We start from the raw sequence: 24984 nt of genomic DNA on the forward strand, positions 1-24984 counted from the left end.
TTTAACAAGTTATATTAGTGATAAAGATCAAAGTACTCATCTTATTCATTAAGTTATTTCAAACATGCAACACGGATTGTATTGATAGAATAACATAAAATACTAGTTTCTCCTTATTTCTTCATAGGTTTATTCACTTATAGAATTGGATGAAATCTCATGGTGCAACTCCATTCACGCACACCCATTGACCAACAAAGATAAAGTTACAGTTTATATTGGGATTGATAAGAAGGAAGTCACGCTCTTGCAGATTGAAACCTTGAAAGATGCTCGTGCAAGTTTCACCTTCTTCCACGCCATGAACAGCCTTGCATGTTACACCTCCAACTGCATGCACATTAAATTCAAAACAATTTTTCCATAATGATTTATTCAAACAATTGTGTTATCCCTGATCATACGTACCCTCACGTAGAGTGCCAATTATTTAAACTTATTAGCAATTAAATCACAAACCAATTATATGTAAAAGTAGTAATTAAAACAGTTGGAGATTTACCCGCTGGAGTTACCACAAGAAGGAACACGACGAGAAGAGATAAGAGTATAAGAGCAAAGCTGGTGACTGTGGACTTCATTCTTGCTCTTCCAAGCTCCTTTTCAATTATCTGACTCTGATGTTATAAGAGGTGTGATTTTAGAATGTGTGGATATTAGTTTATATAGAGGAGAGATTAGGAGTTCAATCTGCATTAAAAATGAAAGCCGGTTTATTAGTGTTAATTTCTAGGCATAAACATATATAATATTGTATGTAATTGACATTGGTGGATACGTCTGACATGCATGTTGTCTGTGGCTGGCCACGCGGTTCAAAATCTCACCCACTACATGATACGCTTGAAACAGTTCCTATAACTGGAAGAAGACGTAGTATTCTTTCTTTTTAGTTTAATATAATATGAAAAATAAAATAGGCTTGGATTTGTTTTTTATTATTGTAAAACAAGGGATTTTCTTTTTATTTTACTTTATATATTTTTAATTTGCTCATTTAATCCTCATAACTATATAACTATATCCTTTTGGTTTTAATGAAAAATTCATTAAGTTCTCATACATACATTCTTTTGGTAACAATAGAATAACACATTTTTATATTTATTTAACACATAATATAAAAATAAAATAGTTATAATAGAGTAAATATTTTATATTTTTATAAAATAAAAAATAAAAAAATAGTGTAAAATGAATATAAAAAGCTTTTATATGTTAAATTATATTTCTTTTTTTAGTTTTTTTATGAAAAGTGATTTTGTTCTTTACATTCAAATGACACGTGCTATGTGTGGGTTCCAAGATGACAGTAAGTAAAAGAGTAATTTGGGAAGTTGAAAATTGATAGAATAATAAGGAAAAGAAAAAGAAGATTGCATTGAAATGGGAGAGCCGGAAGGTAATTTTCCGAGTTCGATATTTGGAAGAAGGGGATATAATTTTTTTCGCAACCAGAATGGGGTTAGGGTTCTTGGTGGGAGTTCGCATTGCGATTTGAAGGTTGGTTTTGGAAAGAAATTTGAAGGCAACAGAGTGCACTGAAATTTCGTCTGGTATAGTTGGTGCACTTGGAAGAAGGGGAAGTGGTGTGTATTTTCGATTTCAGTGGTGCATTGGCGAGGTTTTTGTTCGTCTGGTCTTAACCACCCTCACTTCACTGCTTAGGGTTTTACTTCACTCGCGCCATTCGCACTTTACTTCCGTTAATATTGTTTAATCAGTATACATTTAGAACTTTCTCGGAAGCTCAGTGTTTCCGTTAGACATGGAAACTGATGAATCCTCTCGCATGCTTCCCTTCCAGCTTCAATTCGATAAACCCCTCGCTTCTCAGGTTTTGTCAATTTAACTTTCACATTTGGGTCACTGTTAAGCTATCTCCATGCCGTTTTAAAAGTTTGTTAGATTTTATGAACGACTTATGAATCATAGATCACGATTGCGGAGTGGAATCCGGAGAAGGACTTGCTCGCTATGGTTACTGATGACTCCAAGATCCTGCTCCATCGTTTCAATTGGCAACGGTTATGGACCATAGCTCCAGGTCTCTCTTTCTCTCACTTGTTTTCTTCTGTTTATTTGATTTTAAATAGACGGTGAAAATTGCTATACTTGAATGTTCGGTGTTTTTGATGCCTTGTGAAGTGCTTACAATTTGGAAATGTGTTGAAACGATAAGCCACGCGTTGTTCTGGCTTTTCTTTTGGAATTCGAAGTTATAGTCGCGTACTAAATGCTGCTTCAATTGCTTGCTTCGGTGGTCATGGAATGTTTCTTTGCCTTGTAGGAAAATGCATCACATCCTTGTGTTGGCGTCCTGATGGAAAAGCAATTGCTGTTGGGCTTGACGACGGGATGGTGTCACTGCATGATGTTGAGGTGGGTGCTTTGTTTTGGGTTTTTTATAAGTAATCTTTTTAGTCCGTTGTTCTTGATTGCTTTGATTTTTCTTTTGTAATACTTCTGGTTATGTTATGTGTTAATAAATGTTTTATTTGATATGACACATCTAAAGAAAAAAATGTACGTGTGGAACTTCTAAGAGTTCCAGGACTGAGTTTTTATTATTAGGCGTGCGGGTTAAGCAAGCTACTTAACGTTTAGTCTCACTTATAATTCATGTAGCATTGATCATCTTGCTCTGTGCTTTTACCATTTTGAGACATTGTTGAATATCTCTACTAATACTGATCTTAACTGAGGATCAAGGCTTCTACTTGTTCAAGATTACTTTTGTAATATGGTTTTTGAAATTTGCTAGTCTAACAAGTAAGTGATTGGATATTCTTCTATCTGAGGAAGAGTTATCAATAAAAGGCCAACCATGGTTAGTATTAGTAATTCTGTTGGTTTCTTAGCAGGATGGGATAAAAGCTTAGAATCATGTTTATCTGATATATAAAGTGTCTGCAGGTTTCAAAGTTGGGTAGAATAGATTTTGGTAGATTTGATTGTAAACGGTGGAATGTAATTGAAATAGTGTCCAAATTAATCTTAGTCATATATTTTGCATTGGAACATCTTTATGGTGAAAGGATTTTGAACATTAAAATTACAGGCCCTAAGTGGATCTGTTCATTTTTAATGGTGCTTTTATTTCTCTGTCTGCGTGTGGATAGAGTCTGTGGTTTATTTCCTTTTCTTTTTTCTGTAACATAACTAATTTTTATATTTCCTATAAGCAGAATGGAAAGCTGCTAAGAAGCTTAAAATCACATTGCGCAGCCATTATATGTCTCAACTGGGAGGAGGAAAGTCAGCTCATTACAGTATGTTCTTTTCTATGTGATGGCCACTCTTGGTATTTAGTTTGGTTGATCAATTTTGATTCAGAGGAATGTCTTGAAGATACTTGTTATCTACTATAATATGGTTTCTATGTGTACCTTTATTTAGCAAAATCGAAGTGAGATATGATGCTTAGGCATGTGTTAAAACTATGGATATTATTTTTTACTTTGTTGATTCAATTGTCGTATGCTCTAAATAGAAAATAGTTAGTTCTTGTGATTTAGTTGGTAGTATTAGAGTTAAGAATGGGAAGAATCTGTAAAATAAATGGTGGAATTAAATACAAAAGATGCAAGAGGTACACAATGTCAACTTTAAACATCAATTCCATTCTTTTGGTTTATTGTTTCTCATATTCCTGCATGATTATTAAAACTTATGTTCCAAACTAAAACACGGACACATTATATTTGGAAAGAAAATATACCTGAGTACCATCCCACATCAATGCTTCATATATTGGTGCTGTTGAGAGGGAGGAAAATTGAGAGGACCTGGGAATGAATGTCTTGACTGTACTGTGAAGATCTTGTATATGATGAGTCTGGATGTTTTGACTGGATGTTCTACTTTATTTTTCTTTTCGTCCTCTATCTTAATCTTTCCTCCTTAAATTTTCTTCTAGGATGACCATGGTTATACTTCTAAGTATGAAGATAGAACCTCTCGTTTCTTTCCTCCTGCTCCAAGAGTTCCTCGGATGCCTGGGTTGGTTTCTGGTGATAATGGGTTCATGGATGATAGTGAAGATTCATTTCAGGAGCTGTCAAATTCTTCTCACCAACGATTCAACATCCTATGCAGTGCAGATAAAGATGGAAATATTTATTTTAGTATATTTGGAATCTTCCCTATAGGGAAAGTTGTAAGTCGTTGTCTCTCAGAAATTAGCATTTTTTTATTATATAAATTAATTATGAGGTGTGATGGGGAATGACATCCTAGGCTTTTGGGCTTGTGTTAGTTAATATATTAAGTTAATATATCATTTATTTACCGTTTCTTCTTTCAAGCAGTTTAGTTTTTGTTTTAAATCCTAGTGTATGGGGGACCTACATGGTTGTCTGTCAAGATCGGAAGATTATGATTTAATTGTGGTTTAATCTGCAGCATAACTAATATTTGATTACTAAAGTGACTAAAATGATCTCTTAATTAGTTACTATTGTGGTGTCATTGATTCATGTGGTCCCAAGTCCTGTTATATACTGTTTTCTGTTCATATATTTTCCTTATTGGTTAGTAAGCTTAACATGCGTTTTTACTGTGAGAAATTTATTACATGGTTGAGATTTTAGGAATTGACAGATAGACTTGACAAAGGTGGGGGTACATATTTTATTAGCGGGATTTTAAATAATTTTGTATGGCGTTAAAAAGCAACTTTGCTTTGGTGTAGTATTAGATATTACTTAATTAACTAAGAAGATATTGCTAATAACATTGGAAGATAGGATACATTACCTTTTGTTGATGTTTCTTCTGTTAAAGCCAATATAATATTAAGAGAGAAACACTCGTAAAATAATTAATACTAAACATTAATATCAAGTTAGACTTGTCTGTTTCTCTGTTACCTTTATATTTTTTGCCTTTTTTAGTTAATATTAGAACATCTTGTGGTTATTTCCTTTCAGAACATACACAACCTCACTTTTCCTACTTGCCATGATGGTGCAGAAACGACTAACAGAGTTTCAAATGCTTCTATACAGAAGGTAGATTCTCTTTTGTTTTGATCACTGAACTTCATTTGCCTTCCAGTTCCATTTAGTTGGTGACCAAATTTGGAAAACCCTAAACTATATCTTGATGCTTAAAATTAACTAGTTGATTAATTAACATCCTAATGCGCATTTTAAAATTTTGAAATATGAGAAGGGCAAATTAAAATACAATCAAAGAAGCAGAAGAACTACATCAAAAACTTTTTATGGATGACTGCAATGATGTTTGAAATTCTTCCAAAAGATTAATGGTAAATAAATTAGTGAATCTAGTTCTGCTGTCTCGATCTTATGGTCAAAGAGGAGATTCCATGTTCAATATATTGATGCATCAGTCATGAATGAATCAGTGAAGAAAAAATATGGTTTATATATATTTTTGGTCTCTGTAAAATTAACAAGTTTTTAATAGTTTTTTTTCATCTCTGTAGAATTTGAAATCAGTCTTTATAATTTCTGTGAATTTTGTGTTCGTCCCTGTAGAATATTTTATTTCATTTTATTTTCATCCCTTTAAAATTTTAAATCACTGATTTTAAGAGTTTTTTTAGGTGATACATGTAGCCATTATATTTCAACACTAGTATGTGTAATTGGGAATGGTGATTTTCAATTTCAAAGGGAGCAAAAACAAAGAATTTTTTTTTGGAGACCAAACTCAAAACTCAGTTTATGGGACTAAAAACATATTTAAGTAAAAAATTATTGAGCCTTCAACTTGCATAAGTTAATTAATGCCTGTCATGAACCAAATCCTGAAAAAGGCTTGAGCTTTAGGTGAAGCAACGTGAATGGTTCTATATTTCATTACTAATTCCGCCTTAAATGTGAGAGCCTTTTGTGCTTTAAGTGTAGATAATGCATAAGCCTCCCTACCTTGTGTCAAAACGGAGCTTGTTATCAGAAGAATGAAGGTAGCTAGGATCAAATTCTAGTTTACCCAACATAGAGGTTCTAATATAATGCAGAAAATAACTCTCGCAAAAGCATAAGCTGATAGATAAAGGACATGACTGGTTTTGTTATGTTCCCCCTGGGAACTTACTCATGGAAGCTGTGTTGTTACATGTCACTAGGTTGCATTATCAAAAGATCTCTGTCGTTTGATAGTCATGTGCTCAGGGGATCTTGTTAAAGTTGGTGCTGACTTGGGAGAAACTGACATGGCTGGGTACAATGAGCATGGTCTGCATTGCTTAGCCCTGAACACTACTATATTTTGGAATAGGTAAAAATTCTGAGAAATGGATGCTTTGCTATTACATTCTTTTTTCTTTGTAACATTTAAAACCTTTTCCCTTAATGACAATTGCAAATGAAATTTGGCATCTTATTTCTGCAATTTGATCCCTTCTATCTTTTTTACAGGAAAAATGAGCTTCATCAAGTAGCTCAACAAGCTTCTAACATTGAGGATTTGACTGAGGTTGTTCGCACATCATTATCAGTTATGTGTAGGCAGTGGTCTGATGCCATGAACACATTCCAGGAGAAATTTAACTCTTTGTCTACTCTGATTATAAATCATGGTAACTGAATAAGACTTATGGAATTTGTTTTAGTCATTACACTCACTTTAATTTACTTGTTCCTGTCTTGGATTACTAGGACTTGATTCCTCACCCCAAGAGGAGCTTCTGAGCCTTTTGGGTGGTGCAAGGACTAGCCCACCAGTTCATCAATTTCTCGTTAACACTCTGGGAGAAGTGGTATACTTACAGTCTTATATAGTTGCATTCCTCTTTGTGGATGTAGTTTTCATTCAGCAACATATTTTCTTTACAGGGTGTCAAGCGTATTTCAAAGGTTCTCTCTGGTGCAGGCAAAGAACTTCAACGTATTGTCTTGGACCACCTCCAGGTACAATATACATCAATGTTTACCAATAAGGAGAAACATATTGTTTGAAAGCAAATATTTTAAAATTTGTCATGGCAAACAACTTCCTGTTACACCCTTTTGTAGTCTTTTTCAAAGACAATGAAAAGTTTTTTTTTTTTTTCTTTCTTCTATAACTTTTCTCCAAACCTCATTAATGGGTTTGAGCTACGTCATTATTTCACTCCCACCGTGTATTAACAAAGTAGGCATTGTAGGCAAGTCTGCTCCTATCACAATAATTTAGGTCTTCAGAGGCTGTCCCCTGTGGCCAGCTTGAAGGGGCTTAAGTTCGATGTTGTCCGGAAGAATTGGGGCAGCAATTATAGTTATAAAGTTCTAGTTTTGTTGTCACACAGGGTCCTTCATATAATTGGCTGACCTTTCTAGAAGAAAATGGGTAGCTTCACTTACTTTAATAACATTGACAGGGAATTACCATGAGATTAAAACACAAAAGGTGAAATGGTAGGGTATTGAATAAATTGTTAGGTGATATAAAAATTCCTGCGTATTCATGCAATCTCCTGAACTTTTACTGTTCCATTCTTGACATGGGATTAGAAGTTCATTTACTTTTGAGTTTATTCAGTATTTGTACACACTTCACTTAAGCTCTCATGGAAGTTTAAATGTATTTTTCAGCCTGCTGTAGAAGTTATTGCATTCAGAATAGGAGAACTAAGAGGGCTTTCAAGATGGCGAGCACGCTATCACAGCATTGGCTTGGATGAATCACTTATTAACAATGCAACAGAAAAGGCTGGTACGCTACTTGTACAAGTTGAACGATTTATGAGGGTTCTTTCATCTGTTGTGCAGCAGGTGTGCCTTTTTTGTTTTAAATGAATCTTGTAGAATATAGCTTTATTTTTCAATTTTAGCTCTGTTGTTATCATGGTCTTTAAATTGTTATCAGCTATATATTTCCATGAGAGCTACAATAGTTATTCAAATTCCATATATCATAGTTTGTAAAAATGGATCAGCTAATATGACCTGAAGCTAGTTAGCTCATTAGATCAGTCAAAAACTGGTGGCTAAAATCCAGTTCAGAAATCTGGATTTTGAAAAGGTGATGGTTTATTATTATTTTTATTCAAAACCTTTTTCTAAATAATCAAAGATTGAGTTTTACGTATGTATTTCTATTAAGTATTTACTATGAATTTTTTATGTTGTAGGACTTGTAATATGATCCTTAAAATTTTGCATAACTTAATCTGTGACAATTCTATATTTTAGTTCATCACTTAATATATTATATAAGAATAAAAATATATTTGAATTATTTCTTAATGAACTGTGGTTCAACCATTGAATTGTCTTTATCGGTTTCATAATTGGTCTAGTTTTAAAACATTGCTGCTTGTGGTTCTATTATAAAAAATATATTGATTGACTTCTAATATTTAATTATTAGGATAAATTTGGTGGAAACTCAGGGAAAAAATGTTGCTTCCTTGTCAGAAGCAACATTTTTTACGGAAAGGAGTGCATGTGTTTGAAGTGGTGAAAATCTATGTATTATGTTATCACATTTTTACTTTGATTATGATACCATTTCTTATACTGTGCTTTATGAGCATGTAATATTGTGGAGGATAGGATCCGATGATAAGCTTGTGATTGGATGTTTTGGGAATGATGGAACACTTATTTGGATTTCACATGTCTGCACAGAAAATAATGTTTGAAATATATCAACGAATGCGTTTTTATAAAAGCCTATTGTATCTATTATTTTGATATTATTTTTTTTCCTCTTTATGTTTTTTCAACCAGTACTCAAACTTCTTCAACTGGCTATTAAAGTGTATAAAATTACTCATGTCAGAACCAAGTGACCAGCTTCTACCGTATAACAGGTTCATTTAAACATTCCTTAATGTTATGAATTATTATAAAAGCTGATTTTTGTCTGAATTTATTTTTGGTTTTGGCAGTGAACTTGTTATTATATTCTTGAAGTTTCTATACGAGCAAGATCCTGTTAAACAATTGCTGGAAATATCTGAAATAGAATATGAAGTTGAAATTGATTTGTAAGTTGTTTTCTACTCCAATTTCTCTTATATTTTTCCGTTTATTATCAATTTGTGTGAGAATTAAACCGGCAGTTTTTTCTACACGTAAATAACCATAGTCCTTGTTTCTAAAACAACTGATTTCTGAAGAAGTTATTTTCTACGTATAACTAGCCCATCTGTCCCTGACTATCAGTTCATATTGTTGCTGTCAACTGAAGAATCAGTTTTTTTTCCAAGGCTGACAGTTGGAATTTGGTTTTTCCACTCCACCATCTTTATCCACTGCAATAACAATTTCTTCATTTTTGTTTAGTGATTCATTGGATCACTTTTTTTTAAAACTTAAAATAAGTATTTCTGATCTGAAATAATCATTTTTAAAAAAAAAATCACTTATTTAAGAATCCCATGGGTTTTGCTTCTCTAAAAAAGCTGAGAAATACATCTAAAATAATCAGATTAGACAAACACATAAAAATAAATAGAAATCTGTTTATTATAGTTTTTTTAAATTAAACAAAAAAATTCACCCACATTTCCCTAAATTAATTGTTCTTTTGCCCATTGATGTTAGGGGTGAAAGTTTTCTCCAAGCTTAAAGCATAAACACTTCTTGTTTTTCCTTTCTATCAATTATTGGTATGTTAAATGGTGCAGGCCTTTATTGCTCTCTGCTGAATTTCAGTGTTCACCCTCTGTTCTTCTCCCTGAGAACATCACAGATGAAGTTCCTTTGTTTTGGCTATATTGATTCATATTTGAGTTTGAAACTGGTCTGAAATTACACTATCGTTCCTCTTTGTTGTAATAATTGATCCTGCACGATCATGTGGACCACAGAACCCTTTGATGGTTTTGAAACACTGCTAAAAGATCCCATTTTTTCTTGCCTACTTTTTTTGGGACACAAGTGCATTTCTACCTCTTTACTCTGTGCAGCATATTAAACAGCCTAAATTCTTGTTTTTGGACTGAAAAGTTTGGGCCTGATGTATCAGGTCGCAACTCACCTTAAAAACACTCCAAATATTGTTGTAAAGGTAAATACTTATCTCGTGATGAAAGAAGTTCCAGTACTTTTGTAAACTCCTGTATTGATCCCTCGTGTTTCAACTTGGTTAACTCCATGCTTTATTTCTCTGAATAGATTAACCCAATGGATTGTATAATTCACTGATATTCTGTATTTCAAAATAAGTTTCTTCCTTTATGATCAACCAAATAAGGCCATCTCCATTGTTTCACCTTCTTGATTGCAGTATGGTACTCCTTGATGTCCAAATTGACCTGTACTTGAGTCTCAGTTCTGTCTTCTAGTCCCAAGTAATACGTATCATGCATGCCTTTACTGAGATGCCATGTAGGCAGTGTTACATAATCATTCAAAACAATGTACATTTTATATATGCTTAAATATTTCTTAGTCCCTGTAAAATAATTGAGTTTTAATTTTGGTTCCTGTAAATTTTTTCTTTATTTTTGGCTCCTCTATAATTGAAAATTAGGCTTTTGATTCCTAGTATTTTATGATACTAATCAACTACTTATGTGTTGGACAAAAGGTTAATGACCATTCCAAGTGACACATCATTATTGTAATATAATGTCGACTTGTGTCACCTAAAAAACTCTTAATCTTAAAACGAATATATAAGGGACAAAAAACAGTTATTGAAAATTTTCGGGGGATGAAAATCAAAGATAAACATTTTACATTGACTACTATCAAAATTTACACAGTTTATATAGACTAGAAAGAGTTATTTCAAATTTTATGGGGAGGAAAAATAGAAAAAAATTTATAGACCAAAATAAGTTGTTAACTTTACATAGACTAAAAAGATGTTTAAGCCTTATATATTAGTCTGTGTTCCTGAGATTAATCTCATTTTAATTTGATTTTTTCTTTTTCTTCAGGGAAACAATGCAAAGAGTTAGAGAATTGGTTCAATTTGGGGGATTTTCAGACATTGAGTATCTAAGGAGAACATTGGCTAAAGAATTTCAGTTGATGGAACTAAGGTTTTTCTTTTTGCCCTTTTATTCCGTCTAATTAGACAATACCTTTTTTCTGTTTATCTTGACCTTCCATACACTCATGAACCAAATTGGTGATTATAGTGCTTAAATTGTTATGAATGAAATTGCAAAAATATTGAGAAATGTCATGAACAAAACTATCTGTTTTTCCTGTGTAAATTTTTTCTTATTCCATAGTGTAAAGAAATACTGAATTATTCATAGTTATATAACCTTGGGAGGTTAGCGTAGATGAACAATGAAGCATCATGAAGCATTATGACTCATACAATTTATTGCTCTACTGGTTTAGACCTGAGCTTGAATGCATACTATCTTAAAATAGTTTCAACAAAAAGGGATCTCTTTTCAAAAATTGATTTACCTAAAAGCTTCCACTTATCGCTTGGACTCAGCAGAGAAGATAGTATCACTGTATTTTTAAATTGCAAACATATCTTTTTCAGATTGTTCTAGCCATATCACTGTATTTCTGTCAGATTTACATTGTGACGTCATTGTCTTTCAGCTTTAAAGAGGCTTTTCAAATGCCTTTTACCACAATATCAAGAAAGATACTCTGCGAGGATATACTACCATTGTTTCCTGTACCAACTTTGCCAAAATCATCATCCATGAGAATTCCCACTTCAGTATCATATTATGAGGTACTTCTCGATGATTCCTATTAATCTAGTCAGTAAGAACTAGAGGCCTTTTTCTTCCTTATGTCTGTGGTCATTTGAATTTGATGTCGGTTGGTTTCTAATTCTATTATAGTGTTGTATTATTTTATTCACTTCGTGCTTTTTGATGTAGGATTCTTCTGGAGCTTCTGTGACACCTCAAACTGGTCAAAATCAGTTTATTGATTATGTATCTTTCCAAGTACCTGATGAGTGTTTCTCGGATATTATAAATTGCCTATGCATAGTTAGAGGATTCATGCATGATTCACACTGCCTAAAGAAGGGGTGCAGTACGTTGGAAGCGGTGCTGTTACATGTTCCTGTTGATTATCAATGTGTGGATCTGTCTTTGTATAAGGTAACGAGAAAGTTAGAAGTATTTCATCATACAGCTTTTATGGTCTCAATTTTATTGTTCACAAATCTCCACATTTATCCTTTCATTTTTTGATGTTTAAAACAGGATAGTCAAATTGTCTTGTTACTAAACAAAGTTACTAACACATCAGAAAGTGCTGGTGATGGTTGTATGGTGATTCTGCAAGCAAGTGATCTACCGTATATCTCTATATCAAGATCTGCTCATATAGATGTCTGGAGATTACCAGAACTTAAGGTAAGCTGTCCTAGTTGTCTTATGTCCCTTGTTTTCATTGTCTATGGTATACATTCGTGATTTATGTAACCAATACTCTTTTTTCTATTAACACTTATTGTTATCTTTGTTAGTTAAGGTCCCCTGTATCTTTGGTGCCAAGGCTTTTCACATTTTCTTTTTAATCATCCTGACTGAATATATCCCTAGAAAGCTTACCCTTGGTTTTGGGTCATTAATACTAAATAGAATTTATGAAAATAAGAGGATCAGACAAAGTAAAACATCTCTAAATTCAAAGTGAAAGGGGATGTAAATATTTCATTTACGTATACTGCATATAACTCCTTAGTTGTATAGAAATTACAATTAACCAAGCCTAGGAGGCAATAGAGAAATTTAATCAATGATCAAGCGTGTGATGTCCAAAGAAATTTCCTCCTAAGGTACAAAAAATTCCCTTGTTCTGAATGTCTTTTCTTTATAGCTCTTTTACTCATCAAAAAGGCAAAAATGAAAACGAAAGAATAAAAGAAATTAAGGGTCTGGTTGATTAAAAAAAAATATTTTGTTTTCATTTTCTGTTTGTATAAATAATTATGAACATGTTACACGGAGAAGAGAAATTATTTAAGATAGTTAGAATATTTATGAGTTAGTTAGTTGAGGTGTTAGTTAGATATAAACACGAAAGGAGAGGAGGAAGGGGCTGAATTTTGTAGACTGTTAGTTTTTTGTGAAGGGGAAGCGTTTGAAGGAGAGAGTGCTCTCCTATTTCTTGTTCTTTTCACTCTATTCAACAAAAACTTTTCGTCTCTCTTTTCAATTCTTGGTTCCTAACAGGCTAAGGCATTGGATATTTGTATATCATTTGAATAAACATTCGACAATTTTGGATCAATGGACTGCTGTGAGATACTAGTTGGCAGTTTCCTTATTCCCAATCATCTCACCTATCTTGATCAATATTCTGAGACTTCTTTCTTATAAGACGATCATAAACTCTTGATTATGGAACCTTGTCGTGACAGCGCCTGCCCGATTCAAATAGTTTTTCCATCAAGTTTTACTGATACTAGTGTAGGATTTCCATAAGAAAAAAAAGACACCAAACCCTTATTTTAGAATTCAGAACTGCTGGATTATGTGTTGTTACTAGCCATTGTAGACGTGAGATCAAGAAGATATCATATGGTGAAAACAAGAAAAACAGTCACAATATGCCCAAAAGCAAACGAGATATCATATGGTAAAAACAACCAAATGCAGCATCCAAACCAAGAGAGGAACAACGTACAAAGTAAGGCGGCAACCAAACAGTAGAATGCCACAGCCAACGAGATGACCAACAGTTAAACTGGGTCAGATTGGGACTATATAACACTGATGGAGAGAAATCTGAGGAAGATAAACTCGATGACGGGAACACCAAGGACTGATAACAAACATTGGCAGCGGCTGCAGTATTTGGATGACTAATTTTCGTTGAATTTTATCAAATCCACTTGTAATGGGCTGTATGAGATAAACACAGTCGTGGAACAAGTATTTGACTGAAAACCTGCTTAGAGCTGGCTCCTAGGCCTATCTTATAAACAGAAACGTTGTCAAGAGTTTTCCCATAATTTTGAAAAAAATAAATTATAAGATCTACAAGATATTAAACCCAATTACCCTAATTATATAATAAAAGGAAATCATTACTGTGAAATCAATCCAATTGTATCACAATTTCAGACTCTCTCGTAAAATCTCAAATCTTATCATAATCTTAAAAATTACCATTATCTGTATTTATATTCTGTATAGATGTCTGCTTAAGGAAGGTATTTATAATTTTTATATTTCATTATAGTCATATTTTTGTTATTATGTGTCTAGGATTCTGTTGCTTACTTGCATATTGAGGATGAGAAAGCTCGCACCATCCCACATTCTGTAGTTGCTCCCTTGGCAGTTAGTGGTGAGTACTGTCTCTATCTATCTCTATCTCTCTGCCGATGGTTAAAATGCATTAAATTTTGTAAATAAACCGATTCTACTTAACCGCAGAGTATCTACCCTAAATTTAATTTCATGCGGCGTATTTGATTTATGAATCACCATGTAGTGCGTGTTGATCTTTTGGTGCAATTATATCAGGGGTACATTACAATAATCAAATTTAGGAAATTAACTAAATGTGTTTCAGTTCTGATACAAAAATTAATCATGTTCCTGGAGAATGTTTATTTGTAATCAGTCTTTCGTTAACATTTGACAATATTCAGAGGTACAAAAGTTAATACGATAAAATTGGTAATGAATATAGGTTGGATCTACATGTTATATTTAAGGATCACCCAAACGCTTCTTCAACATAAATGCCTTTTGAAAGCGAAACTTGTGATTTATATAATGATTATCGTTGCTAATGTTTTCCTCCCTTAAAGATATGTTTGATTTCTACCCTCTAATTGGTTATTGTGTTAATCTGGGTATAAACTGCACTGAACCCTTGTATCCTGGACAGCATCTAGAGGCGTGGCTTGTGTATTTGCTGCAAGAAAGCGTGCTCTGGTCTACATTTTGGAAGAAGATGAAGATGAGGTCTCGGATGCAGAATAATTCGCCAATTCATTTTTCCTTCGTAACCATTTTGTGCTTTTGTTTCGGCCAGGTTGTAATCATTTTCCATTTTCTTAATGGTCCGAATATTGTTGTAGAATGTCCATGTGTTATTAGCGTTCATTTTAAAAACACGAAATTAATTAATTATTTTTTGTGATAAAAGTAAAGAGTTCAGCGCAAAAACTAGAATAAGAGGGAACAGAGTAAATAATCGACAGTACCGGTTCGTGAAAGGTAAGTATTGCTCCATTTTCATCTGGGCAGTTTCTTCATGCGTCTTACCAAATTTCTTCCAATATTTTATCATTTCAGATTATTATTTTTTGGAATACACTAAATTAATTCCGGAAACATTTTTCCAGAAGACATTTATAAACATTCATCCACTTTTATTCCGTATAGAGTATAAATTTTTTTGAAATTTAGTGTATTCCGAGAAATGAAATCTAGAAGGATGAAGTGGATGGAGAAATTTGATAGAGTAATGGAAGAAATTAATTTTAATCTGTCATATTCGTAGATGAATTAAATGTTTGGCGATGGAACAAAAATTAGACTTAAATATGACATATTTAAATGCAATAATTGACTGGCTTTCGTGAAGTAATGCTTTCAATTGTTAAATAGATTTAGCTACGCTTTTGCGTTATTTTCCTTGCCATTACATTGATAAATGTATCAAATATTTTCATGCGATATTTTGAGTTGATTTTTTTTTCTATCAAAACATGATATTTTCTTTTTTAGTTTGTAATTTTGTAAGTATTTGTCTTTTAATATTTATTGTCAAGACATTTAATCTTTACATTTACCTCTAGAGATGATGTGAGAAAATGTTTACACGTCATCCTGTTATGTTCATTAATAAGATTAGTGAAAACCATGTCCACGTTTACTTTATGATAATAAATACAAATTAATTCTTTTAACTATTATTAAAGTAAAAAATATTATTAAATTTATAAAATTACATTTTACAAAAAATAGTTATAATTAAAAAGTAGTTACAAAATCTGGAAAATAATTAATAAAATAAATTAATTATTATGATAGTAAATGGATTAACTTTGTGAATGGTAGAATAAAATTTATTGACAATAGATTTGTAAAGTATTAGTCATCACAAGTGCAAAAATCATCAAAAATCATATATCAATACTTAGATTTAGATAATTGAGTCTAGAGTTGTTTTTGTGTGTGATTTGTTAAGTGATATTGTTTAATTTGATGTGTTTAGCACATTTTGAAACTCTAATTAATAATGTGTAGCTTACTCTTTTGTGTACCCTTTTATGTGTTCATGTTTTAGGGTGAGCAAACTAGGAATTAAGTATTGGTCTATCATAAAATGGTGTTGAAGCTGCAACTGTCTACATTTTATATTAGTACTTCGTTATTCGTTTTTTTTTTTAAATCCTATAGTTTTATCTTCTTATAGTTGTTATTGGGATTGTATATGAATTTATCTTGGTTACAGCAATGCCTTTTAACCAATGCCTTTTGGGATGACGGTAATGAAATAATTATATACTTTGTTTATCTGTTTACAGTTGGATGACAAAATATAGTGTTCTGATTTATTGTTTTGCACTATGAGGATGTTACAAGTTAACACAATGTAAAAAGAAGAAATTAAAACAATGAAGTAGAAAAAGAAAAAAAAAGATTAGTAGAAAATACACTCCACCTACAGTATAAGGATAACTGTTCACATTTTATACGTAATTATTTATTCTGTAAATACTTATCATGTTTGATTTTATATAATTGAAATATTTTTTCATAGCTTAACTTCAATCGTTAATAAATTTAATTTTTTATGTTTTATATAATAAAAAACTGCATAAAATAAGAATTATATAATATAATATATATATATATATATATATATATATATATATATATATATATAAAATATGATATGCAATAAAGATTATTTGACGTACACAATTCTTTTAAAATCATCTTTGGCGATGTATTCTCCTTGACATGACTTTTCTGCAATTGTTTCATTTAATTTTTTTAATATATTTTGAAAAATAATTTAAAGTATATATTTTAGCATTTGGTTTTTATATTTTTTTAATTATAACATTTAATAATGACTCAAATTAGCTCTTAAAATTTAAAAAATAATTACTAACATGCAGCTCTGCTCTCGCTAGTTTATGTACTTCAGATTAAATTATGATGTATGGAATCCTTCCCCAGATATTAGAATTTCGTTTGTGTTTCTGATCTCTTTCATTATTTGAAAAAAAAAAAGACAAACTATTTACTATTGGAAGGTGTTGTCTGGTTCAGAAAAGAAAATCGGGAATTTTGGGAGGAAGAATTTGGGAAGATTACTGTAAGGAAGGGATTCAGGTTTTTTTCGTGTTTAACTACACGACACGCGCCTCTTTTATGAAATTATTCTTCCTTCTGATATGAACTTCATCACTGAAGATGGAATCAAATACTCTTGCAAATCGATTTCTCAGTTGAATCAGAAAAGGTTTTGATGCAGTTCGAAGCTTTAAAAGCTGAAAAAAAGGAGGGGGCAATGATTCTTACGTTGACCTTCATCTTTATCTAGAACTAGAGTATGCTGAGCAGAGGAAGCTAAGCATTGCCTTTTATAGATATTGCAGTAGATCAATGTGGGAAGTGAGATCGAGGAGAATTGTTGAGATCAAGGTTTGTTACAAGTCTGATTGGAAACTTCAGCTTTTTAGTTACATGGAATATCTGTTTATCCTCTACCAAAAACATGAGGCAAGATATTGATTCTTGCAATAACTAAGTGCCACCATCAAGACTATTAAAAAACTTAAAATAACAAAAATAGTTTTAGAAAGCATGTCTATTCATCATGTAAACCCTCCCCAGTAAATCATATCATCAGAACAAATATCAAAAATCAAATTGGAAATTTTATTATTAAATCCCTGTGCTTGCAACTTTTGTTGCCAAAATAACTGAGACGAGTACTTTTCTATTGCTGAGAGATTTAGATCTGTTTATATGTCAATCCCCAGATATCTAATAAATAAACTCATTGTCATTTCTTAAGAAAACCGAATGCGATCTTTTATCAAATTGCTCATAATTTTTCTAGAGACTTACTAATTCACGAGACATTTTGGTAGTCATCAAATTACAAATTACAAAGGGGCATATTTTGTAATCACAATTTGTTTTCCTAAGATGATTTTTTTAATTAATTAATCATGTTTAAATACTATCTTTGGAATTTAAGATAGGCTAAAAGTTTCAAATTAAAAATAAGTAAAATAAACAATATTTAAGTAAAAAAAATTCAAAAATTTATTATCTTTATGGTTTAGATTGAAAATAATATCTTAATCTTTTGTGTGAATTTGTTATGCCTAATGTTCAATCTGCCTGTGTCTCTCTTAAAGAACCCACACATATTACACTAATAAACTCAATGTATTATCTCTGTTTATAATGATACTTCTTCACATGTATTACAAGCAGTCAAATCTAGCATCCTTTTCAATTCATATTTTGATAGAGTATCACGGACTACGTCACGTCAATATGCAAAGTTATACAGATGCCGAAACAACCATAAAGTACACAGGCAGCAAACAGAGGTATTCGAAGCACATTGCAGATGGAATTAATTATAATTATAATGCCACAGAGCATTAACTTTCAGTTAGGTTGAACATATCTAGCTACTTACTTACATAATTGAATACAGCCCGGTAAATGTAGTAAAGATTGTAGCTTCTTGAAATTTCACTTGGAGCTTTGCCGGGTTTAAGCGGATTGCAGCAGACTCTTCAGTTTAAAAACAAGCAGACTCTCAAGCCTCTACAAATTGGGCGTAAGAATGCTCAAGTAAACATCACAAGGAAAGCAGTTAAAGAAGAGATGTTGCATAGTGATATTCTTCTACAGGCAGAGGTCTATGCGCAACAGTTATTATATATATCAAGGCACATTGGAATCTTTGAGTTAAGTCTGCACCATATAGTTCAATCCAGATTTCATATCCTTTCTCATGCTGTGAAATTTTAGCATGAGAACAATTCGGAATGTCAGCAAAGAAGCCATGAATGCTATAACTAGAAAAAACTATCGGTCGGTTCATTAAAGATCTCTATGGGTCGTCCAATTCAACAAGTTGTGCCCGTCTCTCAGCAGCTTGTTTCCGAATAAAAATCCCCCATCTTAATGCTGCCTTCAGCTTGAGCCAGCCTACAACAGCTTTGCCTGAGGAACGATTTGGTTCATCATCAAAATTGTAGCCCATGGGGTTTGCAGAAATGTATGTAGATGAACTAGGGTACCCATCATCATGGCCATTAAAGGTAGGATTTGGTTGGCCCCCCATGTTAAACATACGGAGTAGATGCTGCATATCTTCATTTTCTAGCATCTCGTGACTTCTAATACGAATTTCTTCCTCAGGGAAGTATTCTTCAACTCCTCTATAAGTAGGATTTGAAATGCTGACAGGCTCAAAGCCATGTGTAGATGATTGTTCAGGACCAACAGTTAGTCCATTCTCATTTCTTGGAAGTTGGGCATGGTGTGGAACACTCATCAACTGGTTTTGTAGAGAAAATGCGTTATCATCAAACTGAATGGAAGAGTTAAGACTAGGATTCTGTGGTTGCAAGGAGAATCTAGAAGTTGTAACATCATGATAACCTGCAGACATTCATGTGTGGTCAGTCAGCAACCAAAATAATCCCACGGGCTCACCAATTTTTTAGGCCAATTATGAGCAAGACAATCTACAAAGATTGATTTGGAACGAGTGTAGCTTACATATGATACGATCAACAAATAATAAATATTATTAACATAAGTTTGGAATGACTTCGATACCATTTTACATAGTGCTAATTGATTTTATGACGAAAACTGACATAGTATCAAAGCTTGTAGCTCATAGTGGTAATTGTCTATTCTATTAGAATTGTCTGGTTTGGCAAACATCTATGGAGGGGAAAGGTGTTAGAAAGTCTGACATCGTTTGCCTCATTCTTGTCATGAGACTTTATATATGTGCTGAAAAACTTTATTTAATGTCATTTGGTTTTGAGAAGAAATCTGACGCTAGAATTTGCTATTATATATCAATTAGGTTATAACTTAAAGATGAAATAGTTCATACTGCTAATTATTTTTTATTATTTTTATATTTGTAGTTTAAAGTTTAGTTATTTCCTTTATTAGAATAAAAAAATATCAAATGCAATAACTAATCCAGTCCAAATCGTTTTTCACCGAATTAGCTTGGTTTTGAATTTAGAACTAAAATGATCGAATGATAAAGTAATAAAATTAATGGGATTAGATTTAATGAATTTTCTCTTAAAACCCGATTTAATCTCGCAGAAGATACACTCTTTCCATCTTGACGATATAAGTTGAGTTTTGAAGAGAAAAATATCATTAGTACTGGGTCTATGAACAAAGGGAAGAAAAAAATCGAGAAAATAATACAGAAAAAAAAAAAACTGTATGGAAAGATATAAAGAAAAAAAAAAGTAGCGGGATTGAGAAAATAATTTAAACCAAAAATAACTGCAAAAAACCTTTTGCTTTTGTTGCTAATAATATTATTTTTGCTAGGAAATACGTACCTCCAACTGTTACTCCTGAATCCATTGAAGGCTGGCCAGCATGTCCTGGAAGTGGCAAAGCTGGGATGGACATCTGTTGAAGGGAGTTTGAATATTCATGGGAAGTCATTGGTGCCTGAGGATGAGCGGTGTCCAAAGTCTTATCCTCAATGTCATTTACCAGAGACTTCCCATCATACTCGATAACGTGCATCCAATTATCATATGCTTTCTTCACCAACGTGTCTACATAAACCTACGACAGATATTGTTGGCATTATCAGAAAACTTGTCATTTTCCATGCCCATCGTTTGGAAGAACTCTTAACATTTTTATAATCTCCAATTTTTTCTTTTATGGAAGCACAAATGCCCCACCTTATCTTTGTAACACTTGTAAGCCTAGTGCTAAGCCGATTTATTTTCATTTTCTTTATCAGCGATTTATTCCCATAGTTCCAGGAACAACAATAATTATAGATACTATGAGTGTCTAAGTACAAAGTTAAAGACTAGAAAAATTTTCCAGAACACAATAAAGATTCCAAAAAATAAAACAAAACTAAGCAAAAATATTGCAGCCAAGCAGAAGATTATATGCATAATAATTTGGTTAAATGCTTTCAGCATGAAGTATTGCTCGTGCCAATATCCAGATTGCAAGAAAAAACAACTTTCCTTATGTGGCATCAGAAATCAGGTTAACCATATTAAGGACGAAACTCAGCAGTTTGGTCTGAATTCAACATAAAAGGAAAATATTATGTAGTACTTACCTTTTGATTCTCAGAGAGAGAATCAGCTGAGTAAAATTGATCGTTGGCAATTAAGCCACTTAATTCATAAATATTGTTGAAAACAACACCCATATTTCTTGCATCTTCAGGATAGTACACATAATGTTTTCCACTGAGAACGCAAGTCTTGGCATGTTCAACAAGAATATCCCACATCTTATTTGACATGCCGCTTCCAAGGATCTACATTAAGAAGGATAGTTAACCTATAAAATCCTTTGACAGTTAAATAATTTTATATGATCAATTCAAATGCAAAACCAAAGAAATTGAAAATTTGAACAATTGGCATTAAAATGATAAATGGACAAAAATCTGGATTCTTACATTCCGCAATCTCTGAGGGTCTCTGACCACAAGTCTTAAGAAGTCTTCAACAGTATATACTCCAGCTTTATTTAGCCTTTTGTGAAATGACCCATCCTTGCCAATTTTCTCCAGTCTCCAGACCTCGTCATTCAAGGCAGGAGGGTAGTGCTTCTTGTATACTATAATTCAATTAATGATTTGTTACAACCATTTTCCAGGAATTAAAAAACAAACATAAGTTATGAACTTACATTCTCCGCGATGATCCTTAACGGTGAAAGGTTCTGATTTGGCTTCACGGATACGCATTCCCTCACAGCAACCCAAGGCAACTTTCAGGCCCAACCTGAACTTCCTACTCCTTATCCAGCTAGAGTTGTCCGTAAATGTAAGCTCACCCAGTGTTCCTACACCTTCCTTCAGTGTGATTTGCAGATCACCTGTTAGAAGAGGCCTTTTTCCTTCCCGCTCTTTCACAATATGACTATCAAATTCTTCTTCAGTCCAATTATCATCATCCTCGTTATTGAAATCTCCCTCCAGTACAATAACATCTAGCCTGACACATGACTCTGGCCCTGATGTGACAATATTGCCAGTGTTTGCATCAATCAAAACAATATGAACAGCTGAACCTTGCTCTCCCTCCACCTTTCCACCTGTGAAGAGGGGAAGGGACAGCCTGGTCTTGAACTGCAATTGTAAATTTGTGCCATCAGGACCTTCTATTCGCTTTGGGGAAGACCTGAATTTTACATTGAGTAAAAGAGACAAATTATATATATTATAAACTCACGGTGATAAATAATATAAGCTGAACCTAAAATTTAACACACTAATCACTACAGATTTGGATCACTGGATTTTTTACTTTAAAACGTAACAGAATCTACACTAACATGGACTATCTGTCTAATTTTATCATTCCAACCTCTAGCAAAGCAAGTTATTGCAGGATATATTCATACTAATTGCCATGAAAGTATAAGCAGCAAAAGATCAGGGGAACCATGTCTCATGTACATTCATCTGACATAAAATTTATCTTTAGCAAGAGGGAACAAAAAAATTACCTGCCAGCAAGCTTGGAGGGGCATAGTTTTGCCAAAGCACGCTCGACTTCTTCACTAACCTGTTCGGCAACAAGCATAAAAATAAGAAACAAAACACATATTCTTGATTAAACATTATTCATGCAAACAAATCACTTCCTTTATAGAGCAATTTCATTAAATTATGGTTGATAACACTCAGACATACACGCTGCAGGCCAACTTATTCCAGAAAGCCTCTAATAGATGAATAAAATGGGTGACCTATTGCATAAGGCTTCCACATAATGAGGCTCCGAAGGGGTATAAGTAACCAGCCAGCCGGTCCCTCAAGAAGAGAGACTTGGAAGGACTCGAAAGTCCGTTTCCTCTACTAACGAGTAAATTAAAAAAAAAAAAAAACTACAACAACTTCTACAGTTTTGAATACAACATCACTAATTTCCTACCCAATTCTTTCTAAGCCTCAGATCAAACAAAGGCCTCTCAGCTTGAAGTAGAATAAATTTTAGCAACAGGCCAGCAGCCTGAGAGGTTGTGCTTATGTCGCTGATTACGTGAGCAGTAGAATATACAAGTGATAACTTAAGGTACTATTGACCAGTAAATCAAATAAAAATTACAGAAAATTATCAGATCAATATATGAAGAATCAATACCACAATGAACGTAATTTTCTTACAACTCTGCGTAGAATAGGCTCCAGTGATGAGCAAAGTTTCTGCAGACTGTCAACCTTCAGGGCTTCAACAATTACACTGCAAATTAACATAAATAAACTAATAAAGCAAACAAACACACTCATAACCAAGTTTAAGAAACCAAAGTAAGCTTTAACATTTGAAAACATAACAGCCTCCACACGGACTGCTTTGTTAGTTGCATGCTCGTTAATTAGTGAGGCATATACTCGATCGAAATCGGTCTCTTTCCTTCTTTGCTTCTTAGAACCATTCTTCCACACGAGTTTAAGACTCGTGCAGAAACGACACATTGCATAAAATTTTCCTTTTAAAAATAAATAAGCTGCCAATAAAATCAGAAAGGTGACAATTCTACTTCTCAATCAATTCTCATGCAAACACAGCAACCTAAACCTCGAGATTTTGAAAAACAGTCAGTAACTGCGATTTTCGCCGCAATGTCAAGATATTTCAAGTATCCACAACCGCAATCATAAGCACATTTGTCCGCAATTCTCACAATATCAACAAATGCAACAAAACATAACCACGAAGAAGGAACAACACAATCCATTTAAGAGAAGCAAAAGACTCCGAAGGAAATGCAATTAGAATTACCTAGCCAAAGCAGGTCGTTTCCGATCAGGTTGGCCTTCTTCGGCCGAAGCCGAATCCAAACCTCGCTTCTCTCGCGCCGCGCCGCTCGATCTCTCCCCATACCTTCCGTGCATTGTTCCAATCCCAGCCCTGTTAGGTTGCGGAGAAAACGAGAGAAAGATAAAAAAGAAGAAAACACGGCGGCGGCGGCGGCACACAACGCAGGTAAGTAGGTTTTCTCAGTCACGTAAGCTTCAACAGTTCAGTTGACTGAGCAACAAGTAAATAAATAAGCGGCAAAATAGAAAACGGAAAATGAGAGTTAGCGCCACTTTTGGATCGCTTTTAGAGCATCCAAACGGGGCGTGGTGTGGGGACTGAAAAGAAAGAGAAAGGAAAAAAAAAATAAAGGAGAAATTGGAAAAGTACGGAGATGGAAACTTCGGGGAAACGTCTCAGAATTTTCTTTTTCGGCCACAGACGCTATTTTGCACTCTGACGCTTATTTTGTCGCACGCCTCAAAACAAACGTGTCACTCGCATATCTCCTTTTATTGTTCTCTCCTTTTGGGCTCACCTTTGATGGGAATCTCTTTCTTTATTTTACGATTCCGCCACGTGGCGTGATTTGGGTTGGTCAGGTCTGCCAGGCGTTGGGGTTCGTAGCCGTCAGATTTCAGATCGTTCTGTAACTCTGTTTTAACTCGTCCTAGGTTTGTTTTCAGTTTCACGCTTTCACTGCCATAAAAGTATATTACACCCTTTATTCTTTCTCCTTTTCTTTTTCCTTTTTCTTTTTCTGGGATTCCGAATTGCAAGATGCTCAATATCTACTTTATTTTAGGGTGATTTAAAATGAAAAAAAATATTACAAGAATAATAAGTGATGCTAGGAAAGTAAAAGAATTAGAATGCAATGCAAGAGCATGAGAATGAAAATTGGAAGATCCTTAAATCTCTCAATTAGAAAACAGAAAGGGCCTACAAGGCGATAGGTGATAATCATGGTGAACTCAAACGCGCATAAAGGGTCAGAACAAATTCGATTCTGAAATGGCTTTTAGTGGAAAGCTGTAGGGTAGGAATACCAATAAATAAGATACGGGGACGGATTTT

General features: G+C 33.4%; 2 protein-coding genes across 3 annotated transcripts; one reads left to right on the forward strand and one right to left on the reverse strand.

Moving 5' to 3' along the window:
* Positions 1 to 1331: 1331 nt before the first annotated feature.
* On the forward strand, positions 1332 to 15009 carry LOC108343835 (anaphase-promoting complex subunit 4). The gene is made up of 19 exons (XM_017582241.2): positions 1332 to 1837; positions 1936 to 2047; positions 2291 to 2382; positions 3189 to 3272; positions 3920 to 4159; positions 4932 to 5012; positions 6098 to 6249; positions 6390 to 6550; positions 6630 to 6730; positions 6807 to 6881; positions 7545 to 7724; positions 8685 to 8767; positions 8846 to 8944; positions 10847 to 10951; positions 11478 to 11616; positions 11768 to 11995; positions 12101 to 12253; positions 14114 to 14195; positions 14745 to 15009. The coding sequence occupies exons 1-19, from the start codon at positions 1769 to 1771 to the stop codon at positions 14837 to 14839; spliced, it is 2331 nt and encodes a 776-aa protein (XP_017437730.1). The 5' UTR covers positions 1332 to 1768; the 3' UTR covers positions 14840 to 15009.
* A 3436-nt stretch (positions 15010 to 18445) lies between these two features.
* Positions 18446 to 24314, reverse strand: LOC108343843 (calmodulin-binding protein 60 D). 2 transcript variants are annotated; one of them, XM_052867540.1, is made up of 9 exons: positions 24298 to 24314; positions 23890 to 24138; positions 23271 to 23346; positions 22610 to 22668; positions 21788 to 22281; positions 21555 to 21715; positions 21207 to 21410; positions 20452 to 20686; positions 18446 to 19510 (listed from the first exon to the last, which is right to left on the reverse strand). In XM_052867540.1, exons 2-9 carry the CDS (start codon positions 24000 to 24002, stop codon positions 18957 to 18959), a joined length of 1896 nt encoding a protein of 631 aa, XP_052723500.1. In that variant the 5' UTR covers positions 24003 to 24138; positions 24298 to 24314; the 3' UTR covers positions 18446 to 18956. The 2 variants fall into 2 exon arrangements, with proteins under 2 accessions (XP_052723500.1, XP_017437743.1); XM_017582254.2 differs by lacking the exon at positions 24298 to 24314 and having other exon boundaries at positions 23890 to 24261.
* Between the last annotated feature and the right edge of the window lie 670 nt (positions 24315 to 24984).

This window comes from Vigna angularis, chromosome 1, assembly GCF_016808095.1.
Source record: "Vigna angularis cultivar LongXiaoDou No.4 chromosome 1, ASM1680809v1, whole genome shotgun sequence".
In the NCBI taxonomy this organism is placed as follows: domain Eukaryota; kingdom Viridiplantae; phylum Streptophyta; class Magnoliopsida; order Fabales; family Fabaceae; genus Vigna; species Vigna angularis.

Bases quoted from the DNA above. Each gene is read 5' to 3' on its own strand.
- LOC108343835 (XM_017582241.2), top strand. From the start codon at position 1,769: ATGGAAACTGATGAATCCTCTCGCATGCTTCCCTTCCAGCTTCAATTC. The intron at 1,838-1,935 runs GTTTTGTCAATT...TATGAATCATAG, and splicing joins ATAAACCCCTCGCTTCTCAG to ATCACGATTGCGGAGTGGAA. The intron at 2,048-2,290 runs GTCTCTCTTTCT...TTTGCCTTGTAG, and splicing joins GTTATGGACCATAGCTCCAG to GAAAATGCATCACATCCTTG.
- LOC108343843 (XM_052867540.1), bottom strand. From the start codon at position 24,002: ATGCACGGAAGGTATGGGGAGAGATCGAGCGGCGCGGCGCGAGAGAAG. The intron at 22,669-23,270 runs GTAAGAAAATTA...GTTGCCGAACAG, and splicing joins AGCCTATTCTACGCAGAGTT to GTTAGTGAAGAAGTCGAGCG. The intron at 20,687-21,206 runs GTAAGTACTACA...TATCTGTCGTAG, and splicing joins CTCTCTCTGAGAATCAAAAG to GTTTATGTAGACACGTTGGT.